This window comes from Lepidochelys kempii, chromosome 6, assembly GCF_965140265.1.
Source record: "Lepidochelys kempii isolate rLepKem1 chromosome 6, rLepKem1.hap2, whole genome shotgun sequence".
NCBI lineage: Eukaryota > Metazoa > Chordata > Testudines > Cheloniidae > Lepidochelys > Lepidochelys kempii.
In genome coordinates, this window is record NC_133261.1 from 340,973 (window position 1) to 356,480 (window position 15,508).

General features: G+C 63.1%; 1 protein-coding gene across 1 annotated transcript; it reads right to left on the bottom strand.

Annotated features, from left to right (window-relative positions):
• Nucleotides 1-1,015: 1,015 nt before the first annotated feature.
• LOC140912246 (signal-regulatory protein beta-1-like) lies at nt 1,016-10,360 on the bottom strand. The gene is made up of 7 exons (XM_073346393.1): nt 10,235-10,360; nt 8,677-9,006; nt 8,099-8,398; nt 7,056-7,346; nt 3,907-4,011; nt 2,881-3,234; nt 1,016-2,389 (listed from the first exon to the last, which is right to left on the bottom strand). Exons 1-7 carry the CDS (start codon nt 10,290-10,292, stop codon nt 2,355-2,357), a joined length of 1,473 nt encoding a protein of 490 aa, XP_073202494.1. The 5' UTR covers nt 10,293-10,360; the 3' UTR covers nt 1,016-2,354.
• Between the last annotated feature and the right edge of the window lie 5,148 nt (nt 10,361-15,508).

Sequence of the window (15,508 nt, forward strand, 5' to 3'; positions counted from 1 at the left end):
ATTCAGCCTCCTCTGCCCCTCCATGTGCTTCCCACAGCGAGTCAGCTCAGGCGGGGTCCTGGGGAAGCCAGAGGGTCCTGCCCCCCAACTCCGCAGTCAGACCTGACTCTCAGCCAGCCAGTAAAACAGAGGTTTATTAGATGACAGGAACATGGTCTAACACAGAGCTTGTAGGTGCAGAGAAGAGGACCCCTCAGCTGGGTCCGTTCTGGGGGGCAGTGAGCCAGACAACCCCGTCTGCCCTTCACTCCATGTCCCAGCCAGCCCCAAACTGAAACTCCCTCCAGCCCCTCCTCCTCTGGGCTTTGTCCCTTTCCCTGGCCAGGAGGTCACCGGATTCCTTTGTTCTCCAACCCTTTAGCTCTCGCCTTGCAGGGGGGAAGGGCCCAGGCCATCAGTTGCCAGGAAACAGGGTGTCGGCCATTCTCTGTGTCCAGACCCCTGCACACACCTGCCCTCTGGGGCTCTACAAGGATCATACACCCTTACCCCACCCCCTAGAGACTTAGGAAATGCCTAGGGGAAACTGAGGCACCCCCACACTATTCAGAGGAAACATTAAGAACAGTCCCACTTCGTCACACCTCTCCCCCCTTCGAGATCGAACTGAGCAGGGTCACTTTAGCTGGTGACCTGGGGAAGTTCGAAGCCACCAACGTTCCCATGGATGCCCCAGCATCTCTCCCTTTCCTTGGTAGGAGTTACACCAGGCCCTTCCAGTTTCATGCCCTCCCTTAGGTTGGGGGTGGTCGATAGCTCCCTGGACCTTACCTGTTAGCTGGGTGGAGAAGTGTGACAGGGAAGGAAACGTGCCTGTGTCTGTCAGGGGTATTGACTTGCCTGTGGAGGGAGCTACCCTGATCTTGTTACGAATTACACCTGGTAGGACACGCATACAACTGCTGCGAATTACACCTGGTAGGACACACACACCAATGCTGCGAATTACACCTGGTAGGACACACACAGTTCGAATCTAGGCTGAGACACAGAAATAAAGTCCACAACTGCAGAGTTCCCAAAAGACACGAAGTTTATTACGCTCGAGCGTGGTGCCCCCCTGCTAGCCAGGAGGGGACCCTGAATGCAGATTATACAAAGGTTATATACTTTTTAGCAAAGCATGTTGCCCTCATGCATCGTGCATTGGAAACTTTAGCCAATAAACAAACCCTTGTCTTATCTACCTATCCCTGCTTGGTGCATTCCTCGTGCTAAACCAGTATGTTAATTACACAGCATGGTCCTAAAGCCATGCATCAGTAACCTTTATTATCAGGATGGGAGGCCTCACATCAAGGCCAAGAGACAGGGAGTTACAGACTGACAAAAACCAGATACTGGGAGTCAAGGCAGGCTGGAGACAAGGAGGAGGATTTTCACAGGGATTCAGTATCTAAGGATTACTCCTCCTGGTGTATGATGTGCTGGCATTTAGACAATGGTGGGCCCCAAACCAAAATGGAGTCACATGTGCTAACTTTTCCTTATCAATCTCCAAGCAGTTGTCTGTGACCAGCCTTGTGTGCTGGGACCAGGGGAATGAGATCCCAAGCTGTGTGTCTGGGAAAGGAGAAAGTGTGTCCAGCTCTTCTTTGTCTGTGGAGCAGACAGAAGGGGCCTTTCAGCCTGTGATGGTTGAGGGTCGTGCAGTTGTCTCAGAGCTGGTTCTGGATTCAGTTAAAGCCCAGGAAGGGAAGGGTCCTAAGTTTGGGTCTGCTCAGGAGAATGGCCCGGTAACTAGGTCGCATCCAGTTAGTGACTATGCAAAATCCCAGAGCCCAGACAATTCTGGTGCTTGTATTTTGGCTGTTGCTAGTGTGTTGTTGGAAAGGGTGGAGCAACTCTGTCTAATCAGGGTGAGATCCTAGCCAGGGCACAAGGAGAGCATGAAGGTGTGTGATTGTGTTACCTACTGAGGGTGTGGAAACCTGTAGCAAGAAGGAAAAGATTCCTGAACTTGTGTGTGGCAAAGGGAAGGAGAATGCTTCTGACCTTTTATCTAGGAAGTCTGTAAGTTTGCCTGAAAGGGGATTGTGTAGGAATCCGCTGGATGGGCCAGAGGTGATTCTGGATGTAAGGGAGACCCAGAAAGAGTCTGTTGTTGCTAGAGGAACACTTTCCTGAGAGCAAGCCCTAGGGAAAGAGGGTAAGAGCAGAATTCCTGTGAGGGGTTAATTGTTGCATGGTGGAAACTGAGGCACCCCTACACTATTCAGAGGAAACATTAAGAACAGTCCCACTTTGTCACACTGAGTCCAGGTGGGCATTTGTCAGCGTGGAGCCGGCGGCCTGGCTCTCATCCTGCTGGGCTCTGGCACCTAGCATGGGGCCGCCCGCACTGCTCCAGGCCCTCACAGGCAGCTGCTGAGATCCGTATCCGGCGTGACTGGAAGAAGGGGAGGGGGTCAAAGATGGCTCCCGGAGGGCTGGGCAGAATCCCCACCATGTTGGGGGCATAGCCTGGGGCCCCACGGAGTTGAAAGCACACAGAGCCCACCCCTTCGCTATGCGTCCTGCGCCCCATATCCCGCCCCACTGTGCCCCATATATCCTGCAAACTTCCCATCCCCCGCTTCACCCTGCTTCCTGTGCCCCATATTCCACCCCACTGCGCCCCATATACCCTGCACCCCTCCGCCTGCACCTCACCCCCTTTCCTGAGCATCCGGTGCCCCATATCCCTTCCCCTGCACCCCCCCCACTGCACCCCATATCCTGCAGAACCCCCATCCCCTCCCCCTACATTCTGTGCCCCGACTATGCGCCACATAACCTTGCCTCCCCAAGGCACCCCAATCCCTGCGCCGCACAGCCCCCTGCTGCCCTCTGTCCAGCACCCGATCTGCCCCCCCGCAATCCTGTCTCCGACCCACTTACCTCCCTGTGCACTGGAGAGGGTGATGTGTCTCTCCTGAACCCGCCTGCCGGCCGTGCCCGGCTGGAACATGCAGCTGAAGGTGCCGTGGACGCTCCCTGCCGAGCAGATGATCAGACAGGACATGAGCCGCTCCCTGCCCAGCCGGAGGGGGCACCGCCATGTCGAAATCTGGTACTGCTCCGACTCCCCCTTCAGCAAGGGCTCTCTCAGCTCCCCGGGCCGCCCGGGCTCCTTCCCCGGGCGCAGCCTCACCCAGACCAGCTGGTCCGTGGCCCGGAGCCAGCCCTCCACCTTGCACCAAAGCACGATGATGCTGCCCTCCGGCCAACACTGCCCCCGATGGATCTTGGACACTGTGGGGAGAGGCAGCCGTCAGGCTGGGGTAAGCAGGTGTGGGGCAGGGGGAGGGTGTGAGCCAGAGGGAGGAGGGCGTGAGGCGGAGGTTGTGGGGCAGGGGGTGCAGCGGGAGGGCGTGAGCCGGAGGGAGGAGGGCATGGGGCAGGCGTGACCCGGAGGGAGGAGGGCATGGGGCGGAGGTCATGGGGCAGGGGGTGCAGAGGAAGGGCGTGAGCCAGAGGGAGGAGGTCATGGGGTGGGCGGGGGGGGCAGCGGGAGGGCGTGAGGTAGAGGAAGGAGGTTGTGGGGCAGGAGGAAGGACGTGAACCGGAGGGAGGAGGTGTGGGGCGGGGGGGGCAGGGGGAGGGTGTGAGGCAGACGTTGTGGGGCAGGCAGGGCAGCGGGAGGGCATGAGCCGGAGGGAGGAGGTCGTGGGGCGGGCGTGAGCCGGAGGGAGGGCGTGAGGCAGAGGTTGTGGGGCAGGCAGGGCAGCGGGAGGGTGTGAGCCGGAGGGGGGAGGTCGTGGGGCGGGGGGAAGGTGTGAGCCGGAGCGGGGAGGTCGTGGGGCGGGGGGAGATCGTGAGCCGGAGGGAGGAGGGTGGGAGGAGGGCGTGGGGCGGGGGGAGGGAGAGTGTGAAGGGTTGGGGGGGGGGGGGAACCGCTCGGGGATGGGGTCCAGGTCCACTTACTGCTGATGTTGCAGCCCCGGTACACGACCCGTGCGAGGAGCAGCAGCAGCAGGACCAGCAAGATTCCCAGCAATACCCATGCCAGTAATTCGGAGCTCTTGGGGACTGCCGGGGAGAGAGTCGGCATTAGTGCTCCGCCCCCGGCCCCACGCCCAGAGCAGCTGAGTGCTAACCAGGCTCCTGCCGGGAGGCTACGGTGCCGAGGGGGCTCAGCGTTCGGAATCCCGGATACCGCACAAGCTCCCAAAACACCGACCAAGGAAACCGGCAGCTCCCTTGGCCAACTCCCCACATGGCAGCAGGAGAACCCGGGGACCTACAGACTGGTCAGCTCACTTCAGTCCCCGGCAAAATCATGAAGCAGGTCCTCAAGGAATCCATTCTGAAGCACTTAGAGGAGAGGAAAGTGATCAGGAACAGTCAGCATGGATTCACCAAGGGCAAGTCATGCCTGACTCATCTAATTGCCTTCTATGATGAGATTACTGGTTCTGTGGATGAAGGGAAAGCGGTGGATGTATTGTTTCTTGACTTTAGCAAAGCTTTTGACACGGTCTCCCACAGTATTCTTGCCAGCAAGTTAAAGAAGTATGGGCTGGATGAATGGACTATAAGGTGGGTAGAAAGTTGGCTAGATTGTCGGGCTCAACGGGTAGTGATCAATGGCTCCATGTCTAGTTGACAGCCGGTATCAAGTGGAGTGCCCCAAGGGTCGGTCCTGGGGCCGGTTTTGTTCAATATCTTCATAAATGATCTGGAGGATGGTGTGGATTGCACTCTCAGCAAATTTGCGGATGATACTAAACTGGGAGGAGTGGTAGATACGCTGGAGGGCAGGGATAGGATACAGAGGGACCTAGACAAATTACAGGATTGGGCCAAAAGAAATCGGATGAGGTTCAACAAGGGCAAGTGCAGAGTCCTGCACTTAGGACGGAAGAACCCAATGCACAGCTACAGACTAGGGACCGAATGGCTCGGCAGCAGTTCTGCAGAGAAGGACCTAGGGGTGACAGTGGACGAGAAGCTGGATATGAGTCAGCAGTGTGCCCTTGTGGCCAAGAAGATGTCACGGAGTGTGGGGGAGTCCAGGCCCTGCACCCCTCTTCCTGGGATTCCTTGAGACTCTCAGCCAGCCAGTAAAACAGAAGGTTTATTGCACCACAGGAACACAGTCCAAAACAGAGCTTGTGGGTACCACCTGGACCCCTCAGTCAAGTCCTTCTGGGGGAGCAGAGAGCTTAGACCCCAGCCCTGGGGTTCCCTGCGTTCCTCCACCCAGCCCCAAACTGAAACTAAACCCCCCCAGCAGGCCCCCTCCTGCAGCCTCTGTTCACATTCCTGGGCAGAGGTGTCACCTCCCCCTCCTGGCTCAGGGGACAGGCTCTCAGGTCTCCCCTCCCCAGGGCACAGTCCCAGGTCAACACTCCCCCCTCCCTGCTGAGTCACATCGTCACAGAAGGCTAATGGTATATCGGGCTGCGTTAGAAGGAGCATTGCCAACAGATCGAGGGACGTGATTGTTCCCCTCTATTCAGCACTGCTCAGGCCACACCTGGAGTACTGTGTCCAGTTTTGGGCCCCCCACTACAGAGAGGATGTGGACAAATTGGAGAGAGTCCAGCGCAGGGCAATGAAAATGATCAGGGGGCTGGGGCACATGACTTACGAGGAGAGGCTGAGGGAACTGGGATTGTTTAGTCTGCGGAAGAGAAGAGTGAGGGGGGATTTGATAGCTGCTTTCAGCTACCGGAAGGGGGGTTCCAAAGAGGATGGAGCTCGGCTGTTCTCAGTGGTGGCAGATGACAGAACAAGGAGCAATGGTCTCTAGTTGCAGTGGGGGAGGTCTAGGTTGGATATTCGGAAACATGATTTCACAAGGAGTTTTGGGAAGCACTGGAATGGGTTCCCTAGGGAGGTGGTGGAATTTCCATCCTTAGAGGTTTTTAAGGTCAGGCTTGACAAAGCCCTGGCTGGGATGATTTAGTTGGGGTCGGTCCTGCTCTGAGCAGGGGGTGGGACTAGGCGACCTCCTGAGGTCCCTTCCAACCCTGATGGTCTCTGATTCTACGACTGCTCACAGGCTCCCCCTACCCTTGTGCTCGTGGGATCAGATGAAAGCGAAGGCTGGTAATTTTAACACAGTTAGGGGAGCAGGGAGGGGCTAATGCCAGGGAAGGGGGCAGCGCAGCCGGGAGCGATGCTGGGCTGGGAGGGGCAGGGGATGATGAAGTGGGACTGTTCTTAATTTTCTCTCTGAACACTGTGTGGGTACCTCAGTTTCCCCCCATGCCTTTCTTAAGTAGCCAGGTGGTGGGATCAGGAGTGTGATTGTTGTAGAGCCCTAGAGGGCCAGTGTGATGATGTCGGCACAGAGACTGACCGACACCCTGTCTCCTGGCCACTGATGGCCTGGGCCCCTCCTCTGCAAAGGTGCAGACGGAAGGTGTTGGGGAGCAAAGGGATCAGGTGGCCTCCTGGCCCAGGAGAGAGACGAAGGCCAGAGGAGGGGCTGGGGAGTTTCAGTTTGGAGCTGGCTGGGAAATGGAGGGACCTGACCTCCCCTAAGACGGACCTGACTGAGGGGTCCCGGTCTCTGCACCTGCAAGCTCTGTGTTAGACCATGTTCCTGTCGTCTAATAAACCTCCTGTGTTACTGGCTGGCTGAGAGTCACAGTGAATTGCAGGAAGTGGGGGGTGCAGGGCCCGGACTCCCCCACACTCCGTAACAGGGGGTAAGACCACTTCCCGCTTCTGGCATAGGTGCCGACTCCATGGGTTCTCCGGGCCTGGAGCACCCACGGGGAAAAATTAGCGGGTGCTCTGCACCCACCGGCAGCCAAGCTCCCTCTGTCCCCCACCTCACCTCCCCCCCCCCCAACGTGCCGCATCCCTGCTCCTCCCCACACTTCCTGCCACCTAACAGCTATTTGGCGGCAATTAGGACTCTCTGGGAGAGAAGGGGAGGAACGGAGATGCCGGCCGCTTGGGGCAGGGGTGGGGACTTGGGGGAAGGGTTGGGATGGGGGCGGGGCAAGGGCGGTGCGGGGGCGGGAAGAGGTGGGCCGGGGCGGGGAGGGGTCAAGCCCCCGCCAGTCAGAGGGGAAGTCGATGCCTATGCCTTCTGGCCCCCAGCCCGCCACACTGACCTATCCAGACGGCTGTGCGCTCCAGCGGGGCGGCCAGCGCCGGGTGCTGTACGTGGCAGGCGAAGTTGGCCTGGGCGCTGCTCTCCGGGAGGTCGAGGATGCAGCTGCTGCGGAGGGCGAAGGACCCGTCGGGTTCCTTCATGGGGGGTGACTCCATGGAGATCAGGGGCACCCCGTCCCGCAGCCATTGCACCGTGATCTCGGCGGGGTAGTAGCCGCTCACCTGGCACTGCAGGGTGGCCTGCCCCTCCAGCGTCACCAGGGGCGGCAGCAGGGTCAGCCGTGGCGGGGCTGCCGGGCAGGAAACAGGGTCAGGGCGCTGGGCTCCCTCCCCAGGCTCTGGGCCCCAAGAGGGGACTTTCATGGGGGGGCCCTCTAGGCAGGGGCAGGGGAACAGACACCTGGGGGGGGCAGGTGGAAGGAATGGGGCCCCCAGGAGCACAGCAGGGGGCGCTGCGTGGGAATGGGGTGCTGTACAGGGGACAGGGCTCTGGCAGGGGGTGGGCAGTGCTGTAGGGGCATGGGGGTGCTGTGGGGAGGATGGGGGTGCTGTTGGAGTGCAGTATGGGGTGGGATTCTGTGGGGGGGTGTAGGGGGGATGGGCAGTGCTGTGGGGAGGATGGGGTGCAGTGGGGAGGGTGGGGGTCTGGTGGGGGATGGGCAGTGCTGTGAGGGGAGGGGCAGTGCTGTGAGGGGGACAGGGTTTTGTGGGGGGGATGGGGGTCTGGTGGGGATGGGGTGCTGGGGGGTGCAGCAGGGGATGGGGTGTTGTGGGGAGGACAGGGTTCTGTGGGGTGGGGAGCAGTGGGGGGACGGGGCTCTGGTGGGGGATGGGCAGCGGGGGTGCTGCGGAGGCATGTAGAGAAGTGGGGGCGCAGCGGGGGGTGAAGTGCAGTGGGGGGACGGGGCTCTGGTGGGGGATGGGCAGCGGGGGTGCTGCGGAGGCATGTAGAGAAGTGGGGGCACAGCGGGGGGTGAAGTGCAGTGGGGGGACGGGGCTCTGGTGGGGGACGGGCAGCGGGGGGTGCTGTGGGGTGACTCACAGAGCACGCTCAGCCGGAAGGCTTCTTGGATCGGCGCCCCCAGGGCGACGTGCTGCACGCGGCAGGCGTAGCTCGCGCTGGCGTCGGGGATGCTGGGCGCGAGCGGGAGGATGCTGGTCGTGCTGTACAGGCCGGTGGGGCCCAGCTGGCTGGGGGCCGTCTTGGAGCCCCCCACCACCAGCCCGTCCCGCAGCCAAGCGACGCTCACACGCCCGGGGTAGAAGTTGCTCACGTTGCAGGTCACGAGGTTCTGCTCGCCGGCCCTCACCTCGGTGCCCCACACTGAGACATGGGGCGGGACTGAGGGGGTGGAGGGGGAGAGTCAGTGGGGCCCAGACCCCTTCGTCCGCCCCCTACCAACCCTCATCTGCCCCCCATCTCCCCGTCCGCCCCAACCACCCCAATCCATTCCCCACCTCCTCCTCCGCCCTGCCACGGTGCTGCCCACGGAGACTTGGCCGGGCCATGGGTTAGGGGGCAGCTGCTGCCCCGCTGGGGAGGTGGCTTAGGGGGGCAGACCCAGCCCTGGAGCCAGGCCCCTCTGGGCTCTGCCCTGGGACCCTGCCCCCCACAGTTACCTTCCACACGCAGCTCCACCTGCCGACTCTCCCGGCTCGGGGGGACGATGACCACGCAGGTGTAGAGCCCGGCATCGGCGCCCCCCACCCGCGGGAGGAGCAGGGAGGCGTTGCCGACCCGCAGCCCCTCCCGGGACAGGCTGGCCCCGGGCCTGCCGTACGATGGGGCGTTATCGAACTCGGCCACCAGGCTGTTCCCCAGCTTCCACTGCACCACCAGTGCCATCAGGTCCACGGGCGCCCCCACGGAGAAGTGGCAGCCCAGGAGCACGTCCGAGCCCGGCTGGGTCTGCACCCGGGAGCTGGGGACGGAGACCACCAGGGCACCCCCTGCACAGACAGACAGGCAGACAGGCAGGGCTATTTGCCGCTCTGTGGGGCATGGGGGGGGCAGCCTGGGGGGAGACCCCACCCCCTCCCAGGGACTGGGCCCCCCTCCAGCCCCTCAGCACCATGGGAGCCCACATCCTCTCTGCAAGGGCCAGTCAGAGCCCAGGGAGGAAGGTGGGGGCCCCAGGCTGAGGCCTGGCAGCCTCGTGTCCCATGTGGGCCGGGCGCTGGGTTCCCGTGGGGGCCCCAAGCCTCAGGCAGAGGAAGTGAGAAGCTTCCTGTTTGCGCAGCAACTGGTGTTGTGGCCCTTACATGGTTCCCAGCCCCTGCCCCCACCCTCCCTGTGCCCCCCAGCCTGAGCCTCCTGCCCCAGCCGCCCCCTCTGCCCCTCAACCTGAGCCCCTGGCCTCACCCGCCCCCGGCCCAGCCCCCACTGTCCTCCAGCCTGAGCCTCCTACTTCAAGCTTCCCTCAGGGGCCACCCTCACCCCAGCTGTTCCCGTGCAGGGGTGGGGTGGGGAGCAGGACCCCCGCCCTGTGTCTGACCCCCACGTCAGCACCACACCCCACCCCCAAAGCCAGCACCACCTGCCCGACCTGCCTCCATACTAATCGGGCAGCTCTCCGGCCTGACTTGGTCAGGGCTCTGGGCACCCCCCAGCAGCGTGAACCAATTCTGTGGCCATGGCACCCCCCTTGCCAGCCCCTCGGTGGAGGCCCCAGGGCCCTGGCGTCAGCACTGGGCTGGTCCCGTGGTGGGGGGGCAGATTTAGCTCCAGAACCCCAGGGCAGGTTGCGGGTGATGGGTGCGAGGGGGCTGGGGGGCAGGAACAGCCCAGAGGGAGCGCGATGTGGGTTTGCGGTGGGGCCTGGCCATGGGGTGTGCCAATGTGGGACAGAACCCAGGAGTCCTGGCTCCCAGCGCCCCCTGCTCTAACCACCACACCCCACTCCCCTCCTAGAGCTAGGGAGAGAACCCAGGAGTCCTGGCTCCCAGCTTCCCACTTTCACCCACCAGCCCCTCCGGCTCGGAGACCCCCCGCGGGACCCTGCGCCCAGCCCGCCCCCCATCCGCCAGGGCACCGCCCGGGCTGGACCCCCCGGCCCCGGGGCCGCGGGGGGGAAGCCGGGGCCGGGTTTCCTGCCCACCGCCCCTCTGGGGCAGGGTCTGGGGCGGGGAGCAGAGAAGCGACCCCCGGGGAGCAGGGGCGGCCCCGGCGGCTACTCACGGGCCCCGCTCGCCAGCAGGAGCAGGAGCAGGAGGCCGGGCGCCAGGGCGAGGGGCATCGTGCGGGGCGGTGCGGGGCGCGGCGGCCCCAGCCTCGGTTACTTTCGCTTCTGCAGCCTGGCTGGCGGGCGAGATAAGGGCAGGACGCGGGGCTGGGCGGGACCCACAGCTCGGGGCTCCGAGATCAGGGCAGGGACCCCGGGGGGGACCCGTCGTGGGGAGCGGGATTGCCTGGGGGGAGAGCCGAGCAATGGGGGAGCTGGCGGGATCCCCCCGGGATAGGTTGGGGGGCTGGGGGACCCCCCCCATTACCTGTGCGTACGACAGCTCCCACCTGTCCCCCGTGTGTTTCGGGCTGGAGTTCGCTGCCCCAGCCCCCCTCGGTGTACCTTGGCCCAGCGAGCGTCTCTCTGCTCTGGGGTCTGGCTCGGGTCAGGCCCGGCCCGGAGGTGGGTACTGGCTCAGCGCTGGCCCGGCTCCCGGCTCCGAGGGGCTCTGAGCTCGGCCCGTCGGGGGGTGGCGAAGTGATTGCCCAGAGCGCCCCTGCCCCACCTGGAAACCTGCCCAGGTGGGCTTGGTTCAAGCACCCGGGGGTGTCAGAGCCAGGAGCCACCCCGGTTCCCCTGGCCGGCCGTGCACCCCTCAGCAGAGAGGGACAGAAAATGCCACACACTTCTCACCGGGAATGAACTTTTTAAAAATTTCCTGCAAACCTTTCCTGGCTTTTCATCCCACAGCGGGAACCTGCCCTGCTGCTGGAATGTCTTCTGGTCTCCGAAATCAAAGAGTTTTATTGACGACAGGAAGTTTGACCATGATTTAAATGACAAAGTGGAAAATTTAAATTTGGTGAAAAATTGTCATTTTGGTCAAGAAGTGTGACGAAGTGGGGGGTTTTCTTGAGTTTTCCTTGTTTTTTTTTTTCACTGGTTTGCATGCAGAGGGGGTGGGACTCAGTTTCCCTGGGTGTTACGGGTTTAACGAGGGGATGGGAGAGGGAGTTTGTTGGTGCAGAGGACCGGTGAGGGAACTTGGGACCCCGGCCAATGGCCTGGAGAACGGAGACCCCAGCGACGGATGACCAGGAGGCCCAGCTTGGCAGTCAGTTCTGCCAGTGGCGGCTGTGACGAAGTGGGACTGTTCTTAATGTTCCCTCTGAATAGTGTGGGGGTGCCTCAGTTTCCCCTAGGCAGTTCTTAAGTCTCTAGGTGGGGGGGGGTAAGGGTGTATGATCATTGCAGAGCTCTGCAGGGCAGGTGTGTGCAGGGGTCTGGACACAGAGAATGGCCGACACCCTGTTTCCTGGCACCTGATGGCCTGGGCTCTTCCCCCCCCTGCAAGGTGAGAGCTAAAGGGTTGGAGAACAAAGGAATCAGGTGACCACCTGGCCCGGGAAAGGGACAAAGCCCAGAGGAGGAGGGGCTGGAGGGAGTTTCAGTTTGGGGCTGGCTGGGAACATGGAGTGAAGGGCAGACGTGGTTGTCTGGCTCACTGCCCCCCAAAATGGACCCAGCTGAGGGGTCCCGTTCTCTGCACCTGCAAGCTCTGTGTTAGACCATGTTCCTGTCATCTAATAAACCTTCTGTTTCCCTGGCTGGCTGAGAGTCCCGTCTGACTGCGGAGTTGGGGGGCAGGACCCTCTGGCTTCCCCAGGACCCCGCCTGGGCGGACTCGCTGTGGGAAGCGCCCGGAGGGGCAGAGGATGCTGAATGCTCCGAGGTCAGACCCAGGAAGGGGGAAGCTGGGTGAGCTGTGTGTCCTGCAGACAGGCTGCTCCCCGAGAGGAGACTGCCCCAGAGTCCTGACTGGCTTCATGGGGAGCAGTTCCAGAGCATCGCCCAGGGACGCCGGGGCTATTGATGCCTATCTCACAGCCTTTGAGAAGGCCTGTGGTCTGAACCAGATTGACCCCGCAGACAGGCTCTGCTGTCTGACCCCCCTGCTGGGTCCCAAGGCCATAGAGGTTCAGCCGGGGTGTGCGCAAGACCCCAGGGGTCACTTGCAAGGAGGTCGTCCACCTGCTGGGGGAATATCTCCGCAAGTGGGGGAAGGGCACGGGGGCCACGACCGCAGAGGACGTGTATCACCTGGTGGGGCTGGAGTAGCTGTCAGACATCTGCCCTCCAAGACCTGAAGATGGGGTTAGGGGACCGGGAGCCCAGAGATCTGCGCAGGGCAGGGGCTCTGGCAGATGAGTTTGTGGAAGCAGATCGGGGGCAGGAGGGAGACCCCCATTGGGGACTCAGAAGGGGAGTCACCCAGAGACCTCTCCAAGGTGGGATTCCCGGAAGCCCAAGTGAGGGGTGCCCGGGAATGCCAGGGCGGGCTGACCCCCGTCGTGGGACTTGAGGGACCTGAAGTGTAATTACTGTGGCCAAAGGGACACGAGGTGGCACAAGGCCCGAAGAGGAAGGAAATGGCAGCCAAGCAGAACCCGCGGGGTGTCAACTGGGTGGAAGCCCACCGAGAGGGGGCACCGCCGGCCCGGGGGCTGCAGTCGAGAGGGCTGTGCCGGGGGAGGGACTGCCAGGCCAGGCCCGCAGGGGAAGGTGGGGCTCCAGGTCCGGAGCGCCCGTACTCTGTCCTCTGGGTGAGCCTGGGACAGGCCCCGGGGGACGATCGCCACCTCATCCCCATGGAGGTGGGGGAAGGAGTGTCCCGGGGCTCTGGGACATGGGTGGTGAGGAGATGCTGGCGCGGTCCGAGGCGGTGGGCCCAGACCAGCTAGTGCCCGATGCCTACATGACCCTGAGGGGAGCGTTCGGGCCCCCCGTCAAGGTGCTGGCAGCGAGGATACACCTGAAATGGGGGGGCTAAGGAGGGACCCAAAGAGGTCAGGGTGCACAATCACCTGCCTACCAAGGTGCTCATGGGTAATGACTTGGAGCACTGGCTGGAGGGCACTCAGAGCGCCCTGGTCCTTACCCGGAGCCAGAGCAAGCGAGGGATGCAGGACATCCCGAAGGGGGGAACTAAAACACCAGGGGCAGGGCTTGACTGGGCCGGGCTGGAGCCTCCGCCCCAAGGTGGGGACACTGAGGCACCGCCAGCCAGGGCTGTATCCTCAAACCCAGCTGCTGAATTCCAGACGGGGTTGCAGGAGGATCCCTCCTTGGAGAAGGTGAGGGCCCTGGCTGGCCTCAGCGGTGCAGGATCCCAACGGGAGGACCGCCGGGAGAGATTCCAGGGGGAGAAGGGATTCCTGTACCGGGAATGGGCTGGTTCCAGGAAAAGTGAACCGTGGGAAGCCAGGAGGCAGTCCCCAGAGGTACCGCCACAGACTGTTGTACGTGGCCCACGGTATCCCCCTTGCGGGGCATCCAGTGCACCGGGCAGAACTTTGACCGGCCCAGGGTCTTTGACGCTGTCCAGCAGCCCGGCAGGTCCTGTGACTCCTGCCAGAGGGGGGGGAAGGCCGGGATAAGTGTAAAGCCCCACTGAGACCTTTGCCCATCATAGAGGAGCCCTTCCAGAAGGTGGCCATGGACATAGTGGGGCCTCTCAGCAAGGCGACCCAGTCGGGGGCTGTGCATTGGGGGACGCTGCGGGGGGGCGGCTGTGCACTGGGGGGGATGCTGTGCGGGAGCTGTGCACTGGGGGGGATGCTGTGGGGGGCTGTGCATTGGGGGAAAGGGGGTTCAGCTTTAGGGTGGTCCCATTGGGCCGTACCGGGATGCAGGTTGTGAGCTGTTGTCTGAATAAAGCCGGTGGTGATGCATGGTCTGTGTCCTCGTCCGTGATGTGGGAGTCGGGGGGTGAACCCCGCTGCTGAGCCTCCATCCCGGCCCCACACTCTCTGTGTCTGGGGCAGTGGGACAGGCCCCCCAGAAGGGGAACGGGGGCTGCCCCATCCCAGGGGGTGCAGGGTCCAGCCCCTCTCCCTGATGGGACGCTGCCCTGGAGGGAGGAGCGGGTGTCCCGTGTCCAGGGCATTGACTGAGGCCTGGCTGGGCTCGGCCAGCGCTGCCCCCGGGAAGGGGCGACTATAATCCGAGGGGAGCGGAGCCCAGAGCCGGGTGGGGGGTGAACCACCCCCAGGCTGGGGTCCCCACGCTGACACAGAGCAGGCCTGGGGCAGGGAACCGCCCCCCATGCCTGGCTGGGATAGTCCGACACGGGTGCCACGGGAAGGGGACACGGGTGTCCTGGGGGTACTTGGGTCCTGGCCCCACAAGGCCACCGGCTGCCCCAGGATAAAAACAATCCAGGCAGACGGCACCGGCGTGCCTGGGGGGACGGGACGGGACGTCCCAGCCAATCAGGGGACTGCTGGCCACGTTCGGGGCTTATCGGGGCCCTGCCCCACGCACGCACCCCCAGAGATGTGTCTGTGTGGGGCCATGCTGGCCCTGTGCTGCACGGCAGCTGGTGAGTATGGGGCCAGTCCCGCCGCAGGTCCCCCGGGGTCTCCCCGAGACTGGCCCCTCTCTGCCATGCGGTTCCCCTGTGACCTCCCCGAGACAGGGCCCCTCGCTGCCTCGAGGTCTCCCTGAGACTGGCCCATCGCTGCCCCTGAGTCTCCCCGACACTGACCCCTCGCTGCCCCGGGATTCCCCTGTGACCTCCCTGAGACAGGGCCCCTCGCTGCCCTGGGTCTCCTCGAGACTGGCCTCCCACTGCCCATGGGGATTCCCCTGTGACCTCCCCAATACTGGCCCTCCACTGCCCCTGGGGTTCCCCTGTGACCTCCCCGAGACAGGGCCCCCCACTGCCCTGGGATCTCCCTGAGACAGGCCCCTCATTGCCCTGGGGGGTTCCCCCTGGATCTGCCCAAGACAGGCAGGAGGGTGAGGGGGGCAGGAGCCAGCTCAGGGGGGAGATGAGAGCTGCCCCTGCTTCCCCAAAGCAGAAGAGCCAAGCAGTTCCCCTCATCACTCCAGGACAGGGTGTGGGGACCCCAACAGAGCTGGGGGGCAGGGCCAGGTGGCTGGAGAACGGCCCTGCCTGGGGAGATTCAAGGCCCATCCAAAGCTGTGGGGGCAGTGGGAAGTGTCCTGCAGGGAGCAGGGGCAACTCCACCCCAGGAGGGGTTCCCCCACCCCAGAGCATGCTGGGAGTCAAACGGGGTGCCCTCCCACCCCAGAGGATGCTGGGAGTGAACGGGGCACCCCCCCCCGCCCCAGAGGATGCTGGGAGTCAAATGGGGCACTCCCTGCCCCAGAGGATGCTGGGATTGAACGGGGCACCCCCCGCCCCAGAGAATGCTGGGGGAGAACGGGGCACCCCCCGCCCCAGAGGATGCTGGGAGTGAACGGGGCACCCCCCGCCCCAGAGG